The sequence below is a fragment of the Bos taurus genome, chromosome 2 (genome assembly GCF_002263795.3).
Source record: "Bos taurus isolate L1 Dominette 01449 registration number 42190680 breed Hereford chromosome 2, ARS-UCD2.0, whole genome shotgun sequence".
Lineage (NCBI taxonomy): Eukaryota > Metazoa > Chordata > Mammalia > Artiodactyla > Bovidae > Bos > Bos taurus.
The window spans coordinates 130,952,978-130,976,176 of NC_037329.1; the positions used below are offsets into that span (position 1 = coordinate 130,952,978).

The 23,199-nt window shown below is 60.9% G+C and overlaps 1 protein-coding gene across 9 annotated transcripts in view; it reads left to right on the top strand.

Annotated features, from left to right (window-relative positions):
- The window catches only part of HSPG2 (heparan sulfate proteoglycan 2), a 109,946-nt gene that overhangs the window by 85,451 nt on the left and 1,296 nt on the right, over positions 1-23,199 (top strand). For 4 of the 9 annotated variants that reach the window (XM_015460858.3, XM_059879836.1, XM_015460859.3 and 1 more), the window contains 38 exons: positions 46-197; positions 804-939; positions 1,057-1,208; positions 1,403-1,550; positions 2,093-2,244; positions 2,468-2,615; positions 3,693-3,844; positions 4,409-4,550; positions 4,871-5,022; positions 5,421-5,562; positions 5,651-5,791; positions 6,114-6,248; positions 6,475-6,656; positions 7,310-7,505; positions 7,769-7,948; positions 8,268-8,528; positions 10,222-10,426; positions 11,096-11,193; positions 11,943-12,209; positions 13,282-13,391; positions 13,569-13,716; positions 13,812-13,928; positions 14,542-14,653; positions 15,310-15,454; positions 15,542-15,641; positions 15,786-15,895; positions 16,036-16,144; positions 16,740-16,838; positions 17,189-17,410; positions 17,711-17,955; positions 18,616-18,787; positions 18,879-19,001; positions 19,090-19,146; positions 21,937-22,012; positions 22,087-22,165; positions 22,285-22,355; positions 22,500-22,583; positions 22,960-23,063. In XM_015460858.3, the coding sequence (XP_015316344.2) occupies positions 46-197; positions 804-939; positions 1,057-1,208; positions 1,403-1,550; positions 2,093-2,244; positions 2,468-2,615; positions 3,693-3,844; positions 4,409-4,550; positions 4,871-5,022; positions 5,421-5,562; positions 5,651-5,791; positions 6,114-6,248; positions 6,475-6,656; positions 7,310-7,505; positions 7,769-7,948; positions 8,268-8,528; positions 10,222-10,426; positions 11,096-11,193; positions 11,943-12,209; positions 13,282-13,391; positions 13,569-13,716; positions 13,812-13,928; positions 14,542-14,653; positions 15,310-15,454; positions 15,542-15,641; positions 15,786-15,895; positions 16,036-16,144; positions 16,740-16,838; positions 17,189-17,410; positions 17,711-17,955; positions 18,616-18,787; positions 18,879-19,001; positions 19,090-19,146; positions 21,937-22,012; positions 22,087-22,165; positions 22,285-22,355; positions 22,500-22,583; positions 22,960-23,063 (5,424 nt within the window). Of the gene's footprint in view, positions 1-45; positions 198-803; positions 940-1,056; positions 1,209-1,402; positions 1,551-2,092; positions 2,245-2,467; positions 2,616-3,692; positions 3,845-4,408; positions 4,551-4,870; positions 5,023-5,420; positions 5,563-5,650; positions 5,792-6,113; positions 6,249-6,474; positions 6,657-7,309; positions 7,506-7,768; positions 7,949-8,267; positions 8,529-10,221; positions 10,427-11,095; positions 11,194-11,942; positions 12,210-13,281; positions 13,392-13,568; positions 13,717-13,811; positions 13,929-14,286; positions 14,421-14,541; positions 14,654-15,309; positions 15,455-15,541; positions 15,642-15,785; positions 15,896-16,035; positions 16,145-16,739; positions 16,839-17,188; positions 17,411-17,710; positions 17,956-18,615; positions 18,788-18,878; positions 19,002-19,089; positions 19,147-21,936; positions 22,013-22,086; positions 22,166-22,284; positions 22,356-22,499; positions 22,584-22,959; positions 23,064-23,199 lie in introns of those variants that run through there. The other 5 variants (XM_059879839.1, XM_010802655.4, XM_059879833.1 and 2 more) reach the window with 4 other exon arrangements.

Sequence of the window (23,199 nt, forward strand, 5' to 3'; positions counted from 1 at the left end):
CTCGCTGGCCCCCACACCCTGACCCCCCTCTCTCCCCGCTCCCAGACCAAAACGTGGTGTACCCTGTCCGCATCGAGTCCTCCTCTGACTCCCTGGCCAACGGGCGCACCCTGGACCTTAACTGCCTGGTGGCCAGCCAAGCCCCCCATACCATCACCTGGTACAAGCGTGGAGGCAGCCTCCCCAGCCGGCACCAGGTATGGAGCCAGCGAGCAGAGAGGGTGCACGCCAGGGGGCGTGGCTGGCCCCCATGGGAACCGGGAGGAGCTCCTCACAGCCCTCCTCTGTGCTCATTCAGTCATTCAACACACAAAGAGCGTTCTTGCCAGAGGGGTCCTGGCCAGTGCTGGGGACACCGAGAGGAGTCCCACTGGCCCGCGTGGGTCCAGCACAGAACATTCTGTGATTCGCTCACTCCTGGCCCTTCCCCGAGAACCTGCTCCAGGCCACGTCCCACTCCCGCCACTGAGAATTCTAAGGGGATGAGACCAGGCATGCCCGCGGGTAGCTCAAAGACTAATGGGCAAGGCAGGTGTGCCGTGTGACAGCCCTGTAGAAAGAGTCCCCACGGAGGGCCTCGGCGGGCTTGCTGGAGGGGTGACAGCTGAGAAAGAGTGCAAAGGCTGGAGGCACCCTGCACCCAGCCCAGAAGCTCAGAAAGGCCATTGACGGAGTTCAGGAGGAGACCAGGATGGGGGCAGGGCCCCCCCCCAACCCTCCCCAAAGCAAGGCAGCAAGGATGCCAGAGTCTGGGAGAGGTGGAGGGGCCACGCCCCCACCCACTGACACCTGCTCCGCCTTAGATCGTGGGCTCCAGGCTTCGGATCCCCCAGGTGACACCCGCAGACTCGGGTGAGTACGTGTGCCATGTCAGTAATGGTGCCGGCTCCCAGGAGACCTCACTCATCGTCACCATCCAGGGCAGTGACTCCTCCCACGGTGAGCACTGCCGAGGGCAGGGGGTCAGGCGAGTGGGTGCCGGGGGAGGTAGTGAGGTCCTGGCACTGGTCACTGCCGTCTAACTCCGGCTGTCTGGCCCATTCTCTCGGTCCCCAGTGCCCAGTGTCTCCCCACCGATCAGGATCGAGTCCTCGTCCCCCACGGTGGTCGAAGGGCAGACCCTGGATCTGAACTGCGTGGTCGCTGGGCAGCCCCAGGCCACCATCACGTGGTACAAGCGTGGGGGCAGCCTTCCTGCTCGACACCAGGTATGGAGCGGAGCCCGGCCGTGGGGTGGGCACCTCAGGGACAGCCCCCAGGGCAAGCGGCCCGAAGCGTTAGCTGCTGGTCCTTCCTCCTGCTGAGACAAGACAGAGGGTGGCCTCAGCCGGTCTGATGGAGGAGGCCTGATCCAGCCAGTGACCCCTCAGCCCCTCAACCCCCTCCATCTCTGCACCCCCAGGCCCACGGCTCCCGCCTAAGGCTGCACCAGATGTCCGTGGCAGATTCAGGCGAGTATGTGTGCCGGGCCAACAACAACATCGATGCCCTGGAGGCCTCCATCGTGGTCTCAGTCACCCCCGGCACTGGTGGCCCCTCCGGTGAGTCCAGTGAGTGACCCAGGAAGGGAGTGGGAGATGCTGGTACCTGTGTTTCCTGGGGAAGAAGGGCTCTGTAGTCAGGGCACTCAGACGAGGTGGTGGGCCAGGACGAGGGTTCCCCAGAAAGAAGCCTGGGTTCACACCCTGCCAGCGCCACTAAGGACCTTGAGGGAGAGACTCCCCTCTCGGCTTCGGTACCATCGTCAGTGAAACGGGGACATGGGTCCTTTCAGCCTCAGAGAGCTGTCCCGTACAGTGGCCACTAGCCACGCTTGGCCTTCATGTTTCAATAACCAAGCGCACAGGAGCTGCGCTAGCTGGTAGCTGCTACTGCATCAGTGTGGGTGGTAAACACACCCATCATCGCAGGAAGTCGGTGAATTTTGTGAGGCTGACATGAGTTGGTAATGCACAGAAAGCACTTAGAACAGTGCCTGGCATCCTGTAATAAGTGTTAGCGTTCCTACCTGGGGGGCAGTGGGAATTTCTGCAGTTGAGGCTCCCAAATGACTTAGGACCAAAGCCCTGGCTCTCTGTCTCTGTGCCCCCAGGCCCCAGCGGGACCATGCCCATCAGGATCGAGTCGTCGTCTTCCCACGTGGCCGAAGGGCAGACCCTGGATCTGAACTGCGTGGTCCCCGGCCAGGCCCACGCACAGGTCACGTGGCACAGGCGTGGAGGCAGCCTCCCGGCTCACCACCAGGTGGGGGCGTGAGCGCGGGGCAGGACCTAGTAGGAGGGCTGCTGGATGTGGGCGCCCCGGCTTGGGGCCTGTCCCTCACGCCCTGCCCGGGAGGGAGACCTGGGAGCCCCCCGTGGGACACGGGGCCTGCCTGGGTCAGAGGCTGAGCCCCGGGCCCCGGCCTCCAAGGGCTGATCCTCCACGCCGCCTCACTTCTGCTTCTCTCCCGCGCCGTGCCCCTCAGACCCACGGCTCACGGCTGCGGCTGCACCGGGTGTCCCCGGCCGACTCGGGCGAGTACGTGTGCCGCGTGGCCCTCGGCTCTGGGCCCCTGGAGGCCTCCGTCCTGGTCACCATTGAAGCTTCCGGCTCTGGCAGTGTTGTCGTCCCCGGTGAGGATCCCTGCAGTGGGGCTGGGAGGCTGGAGGAGGGAGGTGAGGAGGGGACCAAGGTCGGGAGCCAGAGCGAACGGGTTTTGTCCCCAGGGGCCCGAGAACACGGACCCAAGAGTCTGGCTTGTGGGGCTTGAGCCCCCAGCACTCTGTCCACACTCTGAAATGTTACACGAGCCACTCCTGTGTGTCCCTTTCTGCATCTGGTCTAGTGGGGCTGGTAGAGCCCTTGCAACCATGACACAGGTTCCTTAAAAGAATGCAACTTGCACCTCTGGGGTCAGAGAGGGTGATTTTAAGTGGTACCCTGATAAACACCTTTTATATCGATGGTGGTATACTGGACAAAAAACAATAACAAGTCAGACCTGTCATAATTGCATGGAAATCATTGCCTATAATGGGGCTGTGTATTTAAGGGTCATCTTCAGTGACTCACTTAAAAAGGAAAATGGAAAGGAATTAACAGCACAGGCAGCGTGTGGCTGTAAGAGGATTCATGATAATAGTACCTGAGCTGCTGAGTAATGAGCATGATACACACTTATTAGGTGGTGGGCCCTGGTATATTTACACATAGGAACTCATTTCACCCTCACAGTAAGCGTTTGCGGTTGGTATGATGGTTCTCTCTGTTTTACAGATGGGGAAACTGACGCATGGAAAGGTTTTTTTTGTTTGTTTGTTTGTTCATTTAGTTTAGTTTTTTTAATAGCTTTCCAAAGGTCCTACAACTGATAAATGGCAGGGCTGGGTTTTGAACTCAGGCAGTGTGGCCCCAGAGCCTGGTTCTTACCACATACTGTGCAAGTCCGGGAAACATTAGTGAGCCGTGTGGAGGGCCCCGGCCCTGAGTCCCGGCCGCCCGCGATGATGTGAGCTCAGGAGATGGTGGGCCATCGTCTAGAGAATGAGGCGCCTCTGTGCCCCTGGCTAACCCAGCTGCTCCAGGCCTCAGAGGAACGGGAAGGGGGCAATCAGGACTGTCGTCGCGTAGCCTCTGAACACCTGGGCACCCAGGGGCAGGGGCTGAGGGTGCACGGAGCCCCAGCTCACTGACTTCTCCCTGTGGGCCAGCCCCGGGCGGAGCTCCACCCATCCGCATCGAGACCTCCTCCTCCCACGTGGCCGAAGGGCAGACCCTGGATCTGAAATGCGTGGTGCCCGGCCAGGCCCATGCTCAGGTCACCTGGCACAGGCGTGGAGGCAGCCTCCCTGCTCGGCACCAGGTATGGAGTCTGAAGAAAGCAGGGTGCGGGCACCCCCTCCCCACTCCCCCTGCCCAGGAGGGAGCGTGGCCCCAGCACATTCAAGGCTTCAGGAGAAATGGCAGAAGGTCACTGGGGGTCAGGGGGTCAAGGGCAAGCTGGACATGGTTGGGCTAAACCCTTCATATCAAGGGCTGCCCAGAACCTTGGCATGAATTAGGAAAGGACAGCTCTTGAACTTCCCCAGTGGTTAAGACTCCAATGCAGGGGGAATGGGTTCAATCCCTAGCTGGGGAACTAAGATCCAACATGCTACAGAGTACAGCCAAAAATTAAACAAACAAACAAACAAAAAAACAGAAAAGAACACTCTTACTCAGGACACTGCTTGCTCCTGCCAGGAAAAATGTAACAGAAAACATCCTCTGCAGTGTCTAATGTCAGAAGGGGGTCGCCTTTGGCAGGAGACCGCCTCCGCGGTGGCCCGTGACGGTTCTGCGGGACGGGTGTCAGGGCTGGGGCAACTGAAAAACTTGGCCACCGGCCTCCACACCCCGCCAAGTTCACTCTCCCCACCCTGGCCAGGTCCACGGCCCGCTGCTGAGGCTGAACCACGTGTCCCCCGCCGACTCTGGCGAATACTCCTGCCAAGTGTCCAGCAGCTCAGGCACCCTGGAGGCTTCCGTCCTGGTCACAATCGAGGCTTCCAGCCCAAGTCCCATTCCTGGTGAGCGACAAGAGCCGCGGGTGGTGCTGGGGCGCAGGCTTGGGGCCCCTTCCTGGCCTTGTTCCTCCTGCTCTCCTGCAGGGCTCTAGCCCTTGGCTGCAGGAAGGTCCCCAACCACTGGGGACCAAGGTCTCATGTGGCACGCCAGCCCCCAGGGGACCGAGACTCTTCTTAAGTCAGCGGCACTCAGCCATGTCAGCTGCTCTGAAGCCAGCGCACCTCCAAGGAGCACCGGCTGGCGCTCACTGCCCCCCGCCTTCGGCATCTGCCTGCACCCCCAGAGCCTCGGCTTTCTCACCCACCGCCCGTTGTGTCCACAGCCCCAGGACTCGCCCAGCCCATCCACATCGAGGCCTCCTCCTCCCACGTGACCGAAGGGCAGACCGTCGATCTGAACTGCGTGGTCCCCGGGCAGGCCCACGCCCAGGTCACCTGGCACAAGCGTGGGGGCAGCCTGCCCACCCGGCACCAGGTACGGGGGCCCTGGATGGGGAGGAATCCAGAGTGGGCCAGGTCTGACCTGCGGTTACCTTCTGCCTCCCCGACCTTCTCCATACAAACCCCGGCCTGCTTGGGGACCCCAGGGGATCAAATGCTTTCCTGCAAGGAGTTATCACCAGCCGGAGAGTCAAGAGACCTGGGTTCTTCTCCTGGCTCTGCTGCTGAATCATCTCCTGAGCCAGTTTCCCCCTCTACAAAGGGGATATGTTGGGCTTGTAGGTGTCTGTGAACCACGCTCCCCTCTCCAGCTGGAGCTCTGAGCTCCTGAGACCCAAGGGAGAACTCTTTACACACTGGCACAGCTGGGCTCGGGGGCTTGCCCTGCCCCAAGTGCTTTGGCATGACGGCCACCCCTCATCATTCCGACAGACCCACGGCTCCCGGCTACGGCTCCACCACGTCTCCCAGTCTGACTCTGGAGAATACGTGTGCCGCGTGGTTGGCGGCTCAGGGTCCGAGCAGGAAGCCTCCTTCACCATCACTGTCCCACCCAGCGCGGGGTCCTCCTACCGTGAGTGAGGCAGACACCATGGGCCAGGGGAGGCGGGGAGACCCTGGAACCCACACAGCCCTGCCCAGCCCAGCCCTCTGTCCCCCAGGTCTTAGGAGCCCTGTGATCTCCATTGACCCGCCCAGCAGCACCGTGCAGCAGGGCCAAGATGCCAGCTTCAAGTGCCTCGTCCATGATGGGGCAGCCCCCATCAGCCTTGAGTGGAAGACTCGGAACCAGGAGCTGGAGGGTGAGCTGGACCGGGTGCAGGGGGGGCTGGAGATGGGTACGAATGCACGATGACCACCACTGGAGGCTGGGTGGAGGGGACCCTGGCACCAAACTCACCGTGTGACCCTGGGTAAAGCCCTTCTCCCTGGGGTCTGGGTGTCCCAATGTGGATGGGGACAGGGCCGGACCCAGAAATGTCTCCATCTTCATTGGCCATGCCTGTGACCTCGTGAGCTGGATACACCCAGACCAGAGGGGTTGGGGCACGGGGCGCTGGTGCGCCTCCTGGCAGCTCCCAGGCAGGAGGACACCCTCACTGACCGTACCCTCCCTGATGCCAGACAACGTCCGCATCAGCCCCAATGGCTCCATCATCACCATCGTGGGCGCCCGGCCCAGCAACCACGGTGCCTACCGCTGCGTGGCTTCCAATGCCTACGGTGTGGCCCAGAGTGTTGTGAACCTCAGCGTGCATGGTGAGGGCCTTCGACCCCGCAGGCTCTGCCTTCCTGTTTCCAGCCCCAATTCCCACCTCTGGCCCTCGCCTCTCTCTTGGGCATTCTCCTTCTCTGAGCCTCGGTCCCTACGTGGGTTCAGTGGGGGGACCAGTGCCCACTGGCAGCTGCCGACAAGGGGGCTGTGACAGGGCACGTGATCGGCAGGGCCCCGCGTGTGTATCAGCCGTGCCGCTCCTCTGGACAGGGCCCCCTGTGGTGTCCGTGCTCCCCGAGGGCCCTGTGCGGGTGAAGCTGGGGAAGGACGTCACCCTGGAGTGTGTCAGTTCCGGGGAGCCCCGATCTTCTGCTCGCTGGACCCGGATCGGTGCCCCCACCCACTTGGAGCAGCGGGCGCATGGGCTCCTGGACAGCCACACAGTACTGCAGGTGAGGCCAGGGAGGTCTCATCTCTGGATCTGAGGCCCAGTCAGAGCCCATCCTTGAGCAGATACTTGGAGGAGAGAGTGGTGGGTCACCAGATGGGTGATGAATTGATGGAGAATGGGAGGGTTAGGCGGATGATGGGTAGATTGGAAGACAGTCAGGAAGAAAGAAGGAAAGTGGAGAAAAGGGAAGGAGGAAAGAACGGATTGAAGGATGAGTGGTGGGGTGGGTCAGTGGATGGATAGATGGGTGGGTGGATGGATGGATGGGTCGGTGGATGGGTAGATGGATGGATGGGTGAGTAGATGGATGGATAGATGGATGGGTGGGTGGGTAAGTAGGTGGATGGATGAGTGGGTAGATGGGTGAGTGGGTGGGTAGGTAGATGGGTGGATGAGTGGATAGATGGATGGGAGGGTAGATGGGTGGATGGTATATGGATGGATGAACAGAGGGGTGGGGTGACTGGATAGACAAGTAAATGCGTGGACTGGTGGGACGTCTTGAGTGTGAGCCCTCAAGTAGCCAGTCAAATAGGAAAGCTAAAAACAGATGAACAAGTAGAGGAAAGAGTTTAAAACCAAGCCAAAAGCTAGGGGCTGCCGCCAAGGTACCCCCCTCAAGGGTCCCCTAACCAAGACCCTTGCTTCTTCCAGATTTCATCAGCTAAACCGTCAGATGCGGGCACCTACGTCTGCCTAGCTCAGAACGCACTGGGCACGGCACAGAAGCGAGTGGAAGTGATTGTAGACACGGGTGCCGTGGCCCCGGGGGCCCCCCAGGTCCAGGTGGAAGAAGTCGAGCTGACCGTGGAAGCCGGACACACAGCCACCCTGCGCTGTTCAGCCACAGGTGCAGACGGGCACGGGCCCACGGGTGGGCGGGGGCGTGGGCCCACGAGGCGGGCGGGGGCGTGGGCCCGGAATTTAGACATCTTTGGAGACCCAAAGACGGTGTCATGCCCAGGGAGGGGGCAGTCACCCAGCGATGGCTGAGGGGCCCGCTTAGTGGCCCCCATGAAGGAGCAAGCTCACCCAGGTCCCTTCCTGACCATGCCGCCCCCCAGCCAATCCTGGGGGACAGCCCAGACCAACCTCTGCCGCTCCACTCTGCAGGCAGCCCCAAGCCCACCATCCACTGGTCCAAGCTGCGCTCCCCACTGCCCTGGCAGCACCGGCTGGAAGGCGACACGCTCATCATCCCGCGGGTGGCCCAGCAGGACTCGGGCCAGTACATCTGCAACGCCTCCAGCCCGGCCGGGCACGCGGAGGCCACCGTCGTCCTGCACGTAGAGAGTAAGGCCCTGGCCCGCCCTCCCCAGGCTACCGTCTCTGCACTGCATGGAGGTCCAAGCGCCCCTCACCACCCCCAGCCAGGCTCCACACCCGTCCCAGATGGAACCCCAGGAGCCCCATCTGGAGGGTCGCAGGCCCCTCAGGCCCCGGGAGCCTGCCCTCCCCTAGCACGCATATGCCTGCCTGGGACCTGGCCCGCCCTCATCCGCAGTCCCCGGAGCTCAGCATCCTTCGGCTTCGCCGGTCCCTTTGGCCAGTTGCTGGGGCCCAGCGTCAGCTGCCGCCCTGACCTCTGTGTCTCCCCCACCCCCGACCACAGGCCCGCCCTACGCCACCACCGTCCCGGAGCACGCCTCGGTGCGAGCCGGGGAGGCCGTGCAGCTGCAGTGCCTGGCTCACGGGACGCCCCCGCTGACCTTCCAGTGGAGCCGCGTGGGTGGCCACCTCCCGGCGGGGGCCACCGCCAGGAACGAGCTGCTGCTGTTCGAGGCCGCAGCCCCCGAGGACTCGGGCCGCTACCGCTGCCAGGTCACCAACAGGGTGGGCTTGGCCGAGGCCTTCGCCCAGGTGCTCGTCCGAGGTGAGCGGCCGCGGCTCGGGCTGGGCAGGACGGGGGTCCGTTTTTCCTCTAGGCGCTCGTCTGAGCCCTTCACTTGCCCCATAGCTGGCGCTTCACTTGGGGCACAGAGCGCCCCCTTGATTACTCTAGCGGGAACTCCTGCCTTTCCCCTGTTCCCCAAGGCCCGAGGCGGGCCTGCCTCCTCCAGAAAGACCCACCTCACTGTTCTCAGCACCTGTAGCTCTCACCGCTGTGTCCCCCACCCCGCTCCTGGACATTGACCTCACACTGCCGGAGGCTATGTTTACATAAGTACCCCAGCCTGCCTCACCTGCCGGACTGGACAATCAGGGCAGGGCCTGAATCTGGACCTAGCAGCTCCGGGCTTGTCCACCCACAGCAAGAACGGGCTGTGTAAATGCCAGACGGTGACCACAAGGAGTGTGTGCTGGGGCAGCACCCCAGCTGCCCAGGCTCTCAGCAGGTTTCCAGGGAATCCAGCGTCTCCGTGGTCTCCTCGGGAGCTCCGGGCCAGAGTCAGCCCGGGTCCTGGGTTCAATGCCCCAGCTCCGTGGCTTGATGCCTGTGCGACCTTGGCCAAGTCAGTGGATCTCAAGCTTCATTGTTTTCATCCTGTCGAGTAGAGAGGACGAGGCTAGCACAAAGGCTGACTTAGAAAGATACATGTATATAGAGCCTGGAGCAGGTAGTGGGCGCTTGGTAAATGGTGGTAATATGCATTTGACCCACTCACCTACCCGGACAGGTAGGTGCCCTCACCTGGGATCTTCGTATTTTCTGTAAATTTGTATTCACTTATTGATTGATTGATTGATTTTTGGCTGTGATGGGTCTTCACTGCTTTGCAAGGGCCTTCTCAAGTTGCAGAAGTGGGGGCTACTCTTGTGGTGCAGTGACTTCTCTTGTTGCGGAACACAGGCCCTGGGGCACAGGGGCTTTAGACCCTGTGGTCTGCGGGCTGAGCAGTTGCAGCTCCTGGGCTCCAAAGCATAGGCTTCTGTAGTTGTGGTGCCCGGGCTTAGTTGCTCAGTGGCAAGGAGCATCTTCTTAGATCAGGGATCAAACCCGTGTTCCCCTGCACTGGCAGGCAGATTCCTATCCCCTGCGCCACCAGGGAAGCCCCCTCCTGTTTTAGACTAGGGTCAGAATAGCCTTTGCTGTCCTTCCTTCAAATGTCCGAATCTTTCCAAGACTGAACCCTCCCGAAGTCCAGGAGCCTGTGAAAGCACAGTCCAGCACTTCACAGACTTTTTTTCTTTCATATGCACTTATTTGGCTGCGTTGGGTCTTAACCGCAGCACATAGGACCTTTCATTGCAGTGTGCAGTCGTCTCTCTAGTCGTGACCCAGGCTCTGCAGGTGGGGCTTGCAGGCTTAGCTGTCCTACGGCATGTGGAACCTCAGTTCCCTGACCAGGGGTTGAACCTGCGTCCCTTGCCTTGGGAGGTGGTTTCTTCATTACTGGACCACCAGGGGAGTCCCCACAGACCCTTATATGTGTTGAATAAATAATTAAACAAGTGAGCAGGTAAATGAATCTGCCAGTAAAAGGTCTTTTTACCCTGGTCAGAGAGGCAAATGGGAGAAGAACGTCCTTTGAATGTTAGGATGGGGGTTCCCGGGTCCTGGCGCCGCATCGGAGATATCACACACACACACACACACTCTCACAACCTCGTGCCTGTCCCCGCAGGCCCCTCTGGCTCTCTCCCTGCCACGCCCGCACCAGCAGGATCCGCACCCACAGTCCAGGTCACGCCTCAGCTGGAGACTAAGAGTATAGGGGCCAGCGTGGAGTTCCACTGCGTCGTGCCCAGCGACCCAGGCACCCAGCTCCGCTGGGTCAAGGAAGGGGGTCCACTGCCTCCCGGCCACAGTGTGCATGATGGGGTGCTCCGGTGAGTGGGGAGGGGTGCCCCACCCCGGGCACACAGCATGCATGGTGGGGTGCTCCAGTGAGTGGGGTGTGGCCCCCCCAGGCACACAGCGTGCATGATGGGGTGCTCCGGTGAGTGGGGTGGGGTGCCCCAGCCCAGGCACACAGTGTGCATGATGGGGTGCTCCGGTGAGTGGGGTGGGGCGCCCACCCAGGCAAACAGTGGGGCTGTTAGAACCCCTGCCCTACAGGGAGGGCTGAGCGTGCAATGATGGCCTTGAGAAGTCACTTCACCTCCCTGAGCCTCGGGCTGTCTGTCATGCAGTGGGTTATGCGAGACCCCAGAGCACTGAGCACAGCGCTCAGCACAGGGAGGGGCTGCAGTCCTCAGTGGCCCATGTCTTACTGTTGTTAAAGGCAAGTGGAACAGGCTCTGGGGCCAGATACATACACATGGCCCAGACTGCAGCTCTGCTGCCTGACAACTGTGTGACCTTGAGCTCTAGACCAGAAGGTCTTGGTGTGAAATGGGTGTGGCGACATTCACCCTGCCTGCCTGTCTCCCAGGGTTCTGGGGAGACTAGAAATTTACATCCTGTGCTGATCTCTGACAGCTTTTAACTCCTACACAGTTGCCAAATATTCTCAGCAATTGTTTTTATTCATCGATGTCTTATTTGTTTCTTCACAGAATCCAGAACTTGGACCAGAATTGCCAAGGAACCTATGTGTGCCAGGCCCAGGGACCATGGGGGCAAGCCCAGGCCAGTGCCCAGCTGGTTGTCCAAGGTAGGAGGGTGGCTTCAGGCTTCTGCTGAGAGCAGGGGACAGAGATGAAAGGCTTAGGGACCATATTCCCCAAGAAACCCCTTGAGTGAGTGATAGTCACTCTGATGTCCAGCTCTTTGCAACCGCATCGACTGTAGCCACCGGGCTCCTTTGTTAATGGAATTTTCCAGGCAAGAATACTGAAGTGGGTTGCCATTTCCTTCTCCAAAGAAACCCCTTGAATGTGTACAAATAAAGAGAATTATTTGACTGTATCTTGCTTAGATCTGGGCTCCCCTGGTGGCTCAGCTGGTAAAGAGTCCACCTGCAATGCAGGAGACCTGGGTTCGATTCCTGGGTTGGGAAGATTCCCTGGAGAAGAGAAAGGCAACCCACTCCAGTATTCTGGCCCGGAGAATCCCACGGACTGTATAGTCCAGGGGGTCGCAAAGAGTCGGACACAATGGAGCAACTTTCACTAGCAGAGAGTAAGGGGGCTTATGAATCTTGCAAAAGAGGGCGGGGAGAAGGAAGATGCGCGGAGTTTGTGGGTGCTTAGACAAACCAGTGAAAATGACGGCAGATGCACCTGTGAGGAAGTGAATGAACGAAAGAGCTAACGAGTGTGCTGAGAAGTGGGCGCAGGAAAAGGCAAGGGAAATGATGGCGGCCTCGGCTGCAGTGTCCACCTGTCCCGGGGTCATCTGCGGCCTCCCAGAGCCCGGGCCTCAGCCAGCCGGCCTCACCCCATCTACTGCCATCCTCCCCAGCTCTGCCATCCGTACTCATCAACATCCGGACCTCCGTGCAGTCCGTGGTGGTTGGCCACGCTGTGGAGTTTGAGTGCCTGGCCCTGGGGGACCCCAAGCCCCAGGTGACGTGGAGCAAAGTGGGCGGGCGCCTGCGGCCGGGTATCGTGCAGAGCGGAGGCATCGTCAGGATCGCCCGCGTGGAGTTGGCCGACGCCGGGCAGTACCGCTGCACTGCCACCAACGCCGCGGGCACCACTCAGTCACACGTGCTGCTGCTTGTGCAAGGTGAGGGCCAGTGGGGGCCGGGGTGCTCGGCCGTCTCCTGCCCACCCTGCCCTCCTCCTTCTTCCTGCTCGTGCGGGGAGTTTCAGCTCAGTGTGTTTAGGGAGCGGGTTTCCTAACAAGCAGGGCTTCCCTGGTAGCTCAGTTGGTAAAGAATCCCCCTGCAATGCAGGAGACCCCGGTTTGATTCCTGGGTTGGGAAGATCCCCTGGAGAAGGGATAGGCTACCCACTCCAGTGTTCTGGCCTGGAGAATTCCATGGACTGTATGGTCCATGGGGTCACAAAGAGTTGGACACGACTGAGCCACTTTCACTTTCACTTTTCCTAACAAGCAGGTGCAGCAGGGGATAGACGTGAGTGGTCCTCTGGGGCAGCTGGAACTCGCAGGGAAACCTGTACCATGGGGCATCAGGAGAAAATCAGACGCGTAGTCCTCACCTGAAGGACTGCCTGCTCTGTGAGGAGCGCCTGTAGCCCACACTGATGGCAGAGACAACACAGACACAAAGCAGATATACGAGACAGTAAAACTTGAGGCTTCCCTGGTGGCCCAGTGGTTAAGACTTCATGCTTCCACTACCAGGCGTGAAGGTTCAGTCCACTGGTCAGGGAACTGAGATCTCACATGCCACGTGGCATGGCAAAAAAGATTAAAGATTTTAAAATTAAAACAAAGAACTGAAACACGGGCATAGATGATGCCAGGCAGTTATAATCTGTGTGTTCTTCAAAAGCTATTCCTTTTCACCCCAGGCCCTCTGACTTGCCCCCAAACTCACCCCCGCTGCCCTAGTACCCCCTTTTCAGGTCCCTCAAGGGCTGCACAATGTTCCAGCCCGGTGGGTTTTCGAGGTTCAGTCTGTGGAGTCAGTTGGACATGTCCCCAAGCCCTGGCTCTGCCAGGTTCCATCGTTGCAGCCAGGAGTGAACGGCTCCTTTGCCTCCCAGCCGCAGCTCCCTCATCTGTGAAACGGGGAGACAGTGCCTCCCTCCCAGGGAAGGCGTGAGGATTAAACAAGTCAGGCAGGGGCCGCCATCAGGCTGACAGCCTGCGTCCCCCTCCTTCCTCTCAGCCTTGCCCCAGATCTCAACGCCCCCTGAGGTCCGCGTGCCCGCGGGTTCTACAGCTGTCTTCCCTTGCATGGTCTCTGGCTACCCCGCTCCTGAAATCACCTGGAGCAAGGTAACTGCAGGGCAGGGGGCCGGCAGGTCTGCCTGAGTGGCGTGTCCCCAGGACCCTCAGGCTTGGCCCAGAGTCCGCGCTCCGGGTCTGAGGGAGGGGGCCTCAGGCTGGGGCTGGGAGGCAGGCCCCACGGAGGTGCCGGCCGCAGCCGGGCTCACAGTGCTGGTGTGTCTGCAGCTGGACGGGAACCTGCCGCCCGACAGCCGCCTAGAGAACCACATGCTGCTGCTGCCCTCGGTCCAGCCCCAGGATGCGGGCACGTACGTCTGCACCGCCACCAACCGCCAGGGCAAGGTCAAGGCCTTCGCCCAGTTGCAGGTGCCAGGTGAGACCACACACCCCCAACCCCTGCCGGGGGAGCGGCCGCACCCTGCCCCCGCCCGGGGGAGTGTGGTCTGGAACTGTGCTTTCTGCCCGCAGAGCGCGTGGTGCCCTACTTCACGCAGACCCCCTACTCCTTCCTGCCGCTGCCCACCATCAAGGACGCCTACAGGAAGTTTGAGATCAAGATCACCTTCCGGCCGGACTCCGCGGATGGTGAGCCGCGGGAGCGGAGCTGACGCTGGGGATCTCCGCAGTCCCTGCCAGCGTGGCACCAGCCCTGGCAGCCGCTGGTCCTCGGACCCCCCTGTCCCGGGGCCCCCAGACCTGCCGGGCCCCCCCTCTCTGGCTCTCTCCTCCGCCTTGCTTCTCCATCCACTCCTCTGAGATGCCTATACCCAAGCCTCCTGCCTCCAAGTCTGCCATGATGCGACTGCCCCCACCCTCCTGCCCCACCTCCGCTCTGCCTCCCTCCTCCCCCCCTCACCCTTTCCTCCTCTCTCTCTCTCTCTCTCTCTCTCTCTCTCATCTGTCTCCTCCCTCCTCTTACGGGTCTCTGACTTGCACCGTCCAGGCCTTCTTCTCTACTCCGGTGAGTCTCTCTGCCTCCCGCTCCTTCTTCAGATTGACCCTCCCTCATAAGTGGAGCAAGTTCAGCTTCTTTCTAGGGACTCTCAGCAAGGCCCTTCTATCTGAGGTCCTGTCCTGAGAGTGAGATGCCCTGGCTGCGTGGGGTGTGCCTGAGGGAGGGGCGGGCTCCCCAGCTTGGGGTGGGGGCAGTGGGGTGGGGGCGTGGACGGGGAGGCCCTCATACAGCTGTGCCCGCCAGGGATGCTGCTATACAACGGGCAGAAGCAGATCCCAGGGAGCCCTGCCAACCTGGCCAACAGGCAGCCCGACTTCATCTCCTTCGGCCTCGTGGGCGGGAGGCCCGAGTTCCGGTGAGAACCCTCACCCTCCCCATTTATGGGGGCTGGGGGACTAGACTGCAGGACTTTCGATCAGAGGCATTCTGGAAGGAGATGTGGCTGTTATCCTTGATGACCTCCGTTCTGCCAGGGTCAGCACAGCCTACTGGCCGGTGGTGGAGGAACCAGCCTCTGACCTGCACAAAACTGCAGCTTGAACACTCAGCGATGCTGAGAGCTACCTTCCAGGGCAAGGCTGTTGGCCAGAACTCCTTCATTCATTCATTCATTCATTCAACAGTCATTTCTGAATGTGTGCCGGGCACCAATAGAGAGATAAACACAACGGATCAAATTCTGGTCCTTGTGGGAATGTAATGTCCCGGTTGGGGGACACCAGCCGCAAACTAAGAAGGAAAGAAACGTGATCGCAGAGAGGGTCCTCAGACGAGCAGTGAGGCCACATGCTAGGCTGCAGGGGCCTGGAGCCATGCACACTTGGAGCCCCAGGGGCGGCTCTGGACAAGCTCCCAGGGAACAGTGTAAGGGGGAGAAGGCTTGGGGAGGGGCAGGGGTAGGGCGGGCGGGGAGGCGGTCAGTGGCGTCGACCCCTTTGCCTGGGGCCCTCCCTACAGACCCCACGTTCTCTCTCTCCTGCCCTGTCCCCTTACCCCTGCCCCACGGAGCAGGTTTGACGCAGGCTCGGGCATGGCTACCATCCGCCACCCCACGCCGCTGGCCCTGGGCCAGTTCCACACCGTGACCCTACTGCGAAGCCTCACCCAGGGCTCCCTGATCGTGGGCAGCCTGGCGCCGGTCAATGGCACCTCGCAGGTGAGACCCAGCCCCGTCCCCCTAGGCCTGGCCCCTCTCCCACCTCCGCCCAGCCCGGCTGCCACTCCCCATGTCCCCTCTGCCCAGGGCAAGTTCCAGGGCTTGGACCTGAATGAGGAGCTCTACCTGGGCGGCTATCCCGACTACGGCGCCATCCCCAAGGCGGGGCTGAGCAGCGGCTTCATAGGTGAGCCCCCCTGCCCCCCGCCTGCAGCCCTGGTCAGACCTCCCCCCGGGCTGGCCGAGCCAGTGGTCACCCAGGAGGACGTGGTCACCTGGGCCTCCGGGCACCCCCACCTTGGCTCATCCTGTCCGCCCGCCCCACCCCCAGGCTGTGTCCGAGAGCTGCGCATCCAAGGCGAGGAGATCGTCTTCCACGACCTCAACCTCACGGCGCATGGCATCTCCCACTGCCCCACCTGCCGGGACCGGCCCTGCCAGGTGACCCTCGAGGCCGCACCCTCCTCCCGGCTGCCCCTAGCCACTGCCCTTGGCCGTGACGGAACCCCGCTCCTGAACCCCGTGGGAAGCAGGGGAAGGCCAGGGTGTCCTTGGCCTGACCTTTGGGGGTTGCCTCGCAGAACGGGGGCCAGTGCCAGGACTCGGAGAGCAGCAGCTACGTGTGTGTGTGCCCAGCTGGCTTCACCGGGAGCCGCTGTGAGCACTCACAGGCCCTGCACTGCCACCCAGGTGGGTACCCACCCGCCCCGTTCGTGGCTGCCACGCCAGCCTATTCCCTCTGCCTGTCACTGCGCCTCCATACCCACCCTCAACCACCCCCTGCCCCCCCAGCGGTTGAGTACTCACCATGCTCGTGGGTCCTCCCCCAAGTACTTAGACCTTCCTGGCTTCTGACTTCCATCACTGCTTACACCAATTCCTCTCCACCTCGCATCTCTGCCACCCAAGGCCTCACCCCGCTCGCTGCACCCAGGCACGGCCCCTGGCCCCCATCACCACTCCTGGGTATCTACCACCTGTTACCAGGGCACTCACCCCACCCCCCGCCTCCCAGGGACTCCTCACCCCCACACCATAGCGCGGGCGGGTGCAGTCTTCCAGGAACAACACCTGGAGTCACGGGCTCACTCGACCTTGCTATCCCCCTGGCCTAAGTCCCTTCCCCCTCCCCCGTCTCCCCACGCAGCCCTCCTGGGCTGGCTGGGCTAACCAGCCGAGGCCCTGGCTGCAGTAGGTAGAACCCTGGCATCAGGACCCCTCTCTCTCTCCCTGGACACCTCCATATCCCTCCCACCTCACTGCCCACTGTGTCCCCCACCCCCAGAGGCCTGTGGACCCGACGCCACGTGTGTGAACCGGCCCGACGGCCACGGCTACACCTGCCGCTGCCACCTGGGCCGCTCAGGGATGAGGTGTGAGGAAGGTAAGCAGAGCGGGGGCCTGAGACCCCAGGGATCCCAGGGAGGACAGGGGGAGCTGGGCAGGGCACCCTGAGGCCCTGACGGATCCTGTGGATGATGCAGTTATTCCGGAGCCTGAATTCCTTAAGTAAGGGCCCCAGAGAGGAACCCGATCTGATGGGAGACCAGCCTGCTCTGCAGCGCCAGGGGGCAGGGAGTCTCAAGGCCACTGCTGCAGCCACTGCCCAATGGGTCCCCAGCCTCTGAGACTAGACAGTGGGGGTGAGCAGGGGTCCTGGAGGAAGGCTACCTGCTCGGAGCCCCCCAGGACCTCGGGGTTCCCACTGCCCCAGCTGAGCTGTGGCTGCCGCAGGTGTGACCGTGACCACCCCCTCCCTGTCGGGCACGGACTCCTACCTGGCACTGCCCGCTCTCACCAACACACACCACGAGCTGCGCCTGGATGTGGAGTTCAAGCCGCTGGCGCCCGACGGGGTGCTGCTGTTCAGTGGAGGGAAGAGCGGGCCGGTGGAGGACTTCGTGTCCCTGGCGATGGTCGGCGGCCACCTGGAGTTCCGATACGAGCTGGGCTCGGGTGAGTGCAGATACCAAACACAGACAGGCTGTGGGCACCGGGCTCCATGCCCCACTCCCCGGGCCCTCCGGGGCCCCAAGAGGCAGGAGGAATAAATTCTGAAGTCAGACCAACAGGAGACCCCTGATCTTTGCATCCTTCTCTGTCTGACTCGATTCGAGTCCCTAGACCTCTTTGGGGGTTCCTCAGGAGGCACAGAGAGGCTGAAGGAGGTTCTGTGCCTGCTCAAATTCCCGCAGCGGGGTGGGCCAGGGCAGGGGGGCCCATCCACGTGCCAACACTGCCCGGCGTCCTCCCCAGGCCTGGCTGTCCTGCGGAGCGCCGAGCCGCTGGCCCTGGGCCGCTGGCACCACGTGTCTGCAGAGCGTCTCAACAAGGATGGCAGCCTGCAGGTGAACGGCGGGCGGCCCGTGCTGCGCTCCTCACCTGGCAAGAGCCAGGGCCTCAACCTGCACACCCTGCTCTACCTGGGCGGCGTGGAGCCAGCCGTGCAGCTGCCCCCGGCCACCAACGTGAGCGCCCACTTCCACGGCTGTGTGGGTGAGGTGAGCAGGCTTCCCGACCACCAACAGGGAAGGCGGGGCGGTCTCGCTTCGTCTGCAGTCAGCCCCGGGCGCTGGGGGCTGGACACTTCCCCCTCCGAGCCTCAGTTTCCTCCTCTGTGAAATGGGATGGTTGCACCTGCTTTCAAAAGTCGTCCCGAGGCGGGACCGCCGTGATGGGTGTTTCCCAGGCGCACAGCAGGCCCTGGACTCTGTTCCTCCTTCCCTGGTGGCTCAGCTGGTAAAGAATCTGCCCGCAATGCGGGAGACCTGGGTTCGATCCCTGCATTGGGAAGATCCCCTGGAGAAGGGAAAGGCTACCCACTCCAGTATTCTTGGGCTTCCCTGGTGGCTCAGCTGGTAAAGAGTCCGCCTGTAATGCAGGAGACCCGGGTTCGATCCCTGGGTTGGGACGATCCCCTGGAGATGGGAAAGGCTACCCACTCCAGTATTTTGGCCTGGAGAATTCCATGGACTGTATAGTCCATGGGGTCGCAAACAGTCGGACACACGATTGAGCAACTTTCACACTTTCCCTGCCCTAGTCTCCCACCTCACTGCTCAGGTTGGAGCCTGGGGTCCCCTGATGCCCTCCGTCTGCTGGCACACCCGTGCCTCTGCCCGCTGCGTTCTTCAGGTCCCTCTGTGTGCCTGTGCCTACAGGTGTCAGTGAACGGAAAGCGGCTGGACCTCACCTACAGCTTCCTGGGCAGCCAGGGCGTCGGGCAGTGCTATGACAGCTCGCCGTGTGAGCGCCAGCCCTGTCGCCACGGTGCCACGTGCATGCCCGCGGGCGAGTACGAGTTCCAGTGTCTGTGTCGAGATGGCTTCAAAGGTGGGGGAGCCCCTGGGCTGGGAGAGAGGGGGCACAGGGTGGGCAGCGCCCGCTCCGGCCCCTGCCCACTCAACTTTGCCCCGACCCACAGGAGACCTCTGTGAGCACGAGGAGAACCCTTGCCAGCTCCACGAGCCCTGTCTACACGGGGGCACCTGCCAGGGCACCCACTGCCTCTGTCCCCCCGGCTTTTCAGGCCCACGCTGCCAACACAGTAAGCACCCCGACGTATCTCCGTCTTCCCCCTCGGGGCTCCAGGGGCTGGAGACAGCCCACTGACCAGAGCCTGCCTCTCCCCACAGGCTCTGCACACGGCCTGGTGGAGTCCGACTGGCATCTTGAAGGCAGCGGGGGCAACGGTATGTACTGGGCATAAACAGCCAGAGGAGCTGAGCAGACTTGTCCTTCCCAGACTCTGGGTCTCTCAGCTCCTCTTCCAGTGACCCACCGCCCTCACTGCTCCATCCTGGCCTCTAAATAAAACCGGTGCAGGTGAGAGGCTCCCTGGGCAGAGACAGCATAAGGAGAGACGAGCAGGTGAGAGGCTCCCTGGGCAGAGACAGCATAGGAGAGACGAGCAGGTGAGAGGCTCCCTGGGCAGAGACAGCATAGGAGAGACGAGCTGCCTAGCACCGGGTCTGCCCTGTGTTTGCAGGCTGGGTGACCGCACACTCCTCTCACTTCCGTTCTCTGCTCTGTATTCACGCATAAAGCAACAAGGGCATGCGTGTGCCCGTACCTGCCCGGGAGCAGTAAATGTCCGATGAATAAGGCAGGACCCTCGTTCTCGAGCATTCCACAGTTTGTTTAAAAGCAATGATGATGATTTTACTACCATGTGTACCATAAAAAGCGCTGGTAGGAGCCTGCGGTATAGCGCGGGGGGCTCAGCTCCGTGCTCTGTGAAGACCTAGATGGGTGGGATGGTGGGGGAGGGGCGGTCCAAAAGGGAAGGGATGTAAGTGTACATATAGCTGATTCACTTCGCGCTACAGCAGAAGCTAACCTAACATTGTAAAGCAGTTACACTCCAATTTAAAAATGTATTTATTGAACATCATTTACGGGGCTTGTGCTACCTGATTTCTAGATACATATCTTACTTATCACTAATACAGTTGGAGAGGTGGTGGTCTAGTGGGTAAGGGCCTGGATTCAAATCCCAGCCCTGCCACTTCCTGCCTGTGTGACTTGGGTGAGTCACTTAACCTCTCTGTACCTCAGTTTCCTCATGTATTAAATAGAAAGAAGCAACATCCTTCCACAAAACTTTGGAAAAAATTTAGTGTGAGGATAAAATTCTTTACTGTATTTAAAACGCTTCAAACGATGCCTGGCCCACAGCAGACACAGAATATTGTCGTCATTCAGTCCCTAAGTCCTGTTCGACTCCTTGTGACCCCATGAACTGCAGCAGGCCGGGCTTCCCTGCCCTTCACCATCTCCCAGAGCTTGCTCAAGCTCATGTCCATTGAGACAGTGATGCCATCCAACCATCTCACCCTCTGCTGCCCCCTTCTACAACCCTCAGTCTCTCCTAGCATCAGGGTTGTTTCCAGTGAGTCAGCTCCTCGCATCAGTGGCCCAAGTATTGGAGCTTCAACTTTAGCACGCGTCCCTCCAGTGAATATTCAGGGTTGATTTCCTTTAAGATTGATCAGTTTGATCTCCTTGCTGTCCAAGGGACTCTCAAGAGTATAAAAAATGCAGAATATTAGCTTTTGTGAATTGTAGCAAAGACATAGGGTTGTGACATGGATCCAGTTAAAAATTATGTTTGTAGCTGGATGATGTGAAACTTCCTGCCCTGTAACTGGCACACAGTAGGTGCTCGGTAACTGTTAGCTGCTCACTTCATCAGCTGGTGGAGGCCGCTGATGTGTCCCCTACCCTGGTAGCTGCCAGGCCTCAGGGGCCAGCGCTGCTATGGAATGGCTTTGAGCAGGTAGGGTTGGGAATGTTATAGCCACACACACAGGGTGGGTGATGCAGCCTTAAGATCTGGGCTGCCATCCAGCTTCCCACTTCCTGGGCAAGTCCCTCACCCTAAGCCTGTCTCCCCGTCTGTAAGATGGAGGGAACTCAAGGGTTCAGAACCGTTACGTGCTACTGACCTGGGTGACCAGCTGCCCCAGTCTGCTCAGGGCTGAGAGACTTCTGGGAATGAGGGACTTGCAGAGCTAAAACAGGACAGGGGACTTCCCTGGCAGTCCCGCGGTTAAGAATCCTCCTTGCAATTCAGGGAACGTGGGTTCAATCCCTGGTCGGGGAACTAGGATCCCACATGTCTTGGAGCAGCTAAGCCCACACGCTGCAGCTACCGAGCCTGTGCGCTCTAGAGCCTGAGGGCCACAGGGAAGACCCATCACAGCCAAAAAAAAGAACCAGAACAGGAACCGGTTAATAGGGATGGGTGATCACCCTACCTGTTGACCGCACAGAATGAATCAAGCACGTAGGATTTCAAATGAATTTCAATTGTCCTGAAACAAGGTTATCAAAGGGCTTCCCGGGTGGCTCAGGTGGTAAAGGATCCACCCACAGTGCAGAAGACCCAGGTTCGATCCCTGGGTTGGGAAGACCCCCTGGAGAAGGGCATGGCAACCCACTCCAGTATTCGCCTAGAGAATCCCATGGACAGAGGAGCCTGGTGGGCTACAGTCTATGAGATTGTGAAGAGTTGGATATGACTGAGTGACTCACCCTTTCACTTTCATCAAAACATTTACATTTTTTGCTTCTTTATTAACCATTAACTACAAGATTTAGGGTTGTTAGTCCCAACAGCTACCACAGTTGCAATAAGCATAAACAATGTTTTTAAGTGCTTGTAACTACCCCACGGGGGTGAGGAAATCTCCCGCTGGTGACCGAGTCACCTTCAATGTATCTCCTACCTGCATAATTGAAGCAGCGGCTAACCTTCAGGGAGAAGTGAGCAAGGCCAGAACTGTAATCTTTTCCCAGCCAAGTTCAGAGCCCCCTGAATTCTGCCCACAGCCCCCTAGGTCCCCAGGGGCCGAAGGTTCAGAGCCCCTTAGGAGCAGTACAGGTCGGGATGGAGACAGAGGTCAGGGGTACCTGTGCGGGATGGATGCTCCATGGGGGTGGGCGGGGCTCCCAGCATCGCCCCCACTGCCCCTCCACAGATGCCCCCGGGCAGTACGGAGCCTACTTCTATGACAACGGCTTCCTCGCTCTCCCGGGCCGCATCTTCTCCAGGAGGTAAGACCAGTGTTGGGAAGGTCTGTGGGCCCGGGGTGGGACTTCTGCCCCCTCACCCTCTTTCTCCACCGCAGCCTCCCCGAGGTGCCTGAGACCATCGAGCTGGAGGTTCGGACCAGCACTGCCAGCGGCCTCCTGGTCTGGCAGGGCGAGGTGAGTGTGGGGCGTCCGGCCCGGGGCCTCAGGCTCCCCAGCCTCTTGGTGGCCGGGGAAGAGAGAAAGGGGGTGGCCACAGCCGCTGGGGCCACAGAGACGCTGTGTTTCCCTGGCAGGAGACGGGACAGTCCGGCCGAGGCAAGGACTTCATCAGTCTTGGGCTTCAGGACGGGCACCTCGTCTTCAGGTGGGTCCCGGCCCCTCCTCTCCCTTCCCTCACCCCCCTTTCCTTCACTGGCTTTCCCTCCGGTCCCCTCCCCAGCCACACCCCCAACTCCCCCACTCCAGTCCCAAGCCCTGCTCACGCCCTCTGGGGCCTGTGTGCCTGCAGCTACCAGCTGGGCAGCGGGGAGGCCCGCCTGGTCTCCGAAGACCCCATTAACGATGGCGAGTGGCATCGTGTGACGGCGCTGCGGTAAGGGAGCCCCGCCGCCCGGGCACTGGGGTGAGGGGCCAGAGTTCCCCCATCACATGGAGGGGGCAGGCATTGAGCTCTGGGGAGACAGAATTTGAGGGCGGGGTCAGCGGGGCGATCACCACCCAGAGCACAGACTTCCAGGACAGCGGGCGGGGATGGGCACACGAGCACCCCAGGGGATGGGGGAAATCCAGGTGGGGTGCTCGGAAGCTGTGTGTGTGGCGCCAGATCTCTCACCCAGCCGGGGGTTGGGGAACAGGAAAAAGCTTGGGGAGCAGGAGGCGGACCTCTCTGTCATAAAGGGAGGGGACCCTCATGGGGCTGGGGAGGACGAGGAATAGCGGGTGAGGGCCGGACTCCCGTTCCGATGCAGAGAGGGCCAGAGAGGCTCCATCCAGGTGGATGGAGAGGAGCTGGTGAGCGGCCAGTCCCCAGGCCCGAACGTGGCGGTCAACACCAAGGGCAGCATCTACGTCGGTAAGTCCTGAAGGCCGGCCTCGGGGCAGGCTGGGGCCCTGCTCCTCTGGGTGCTGAGGGGGAACTGGGGGCCCCTGCACCCCCCAGCAGAGCTGGAGCCCCTCCCGGGGCTCCTGGAGCTGATGGGCCCGCCCTC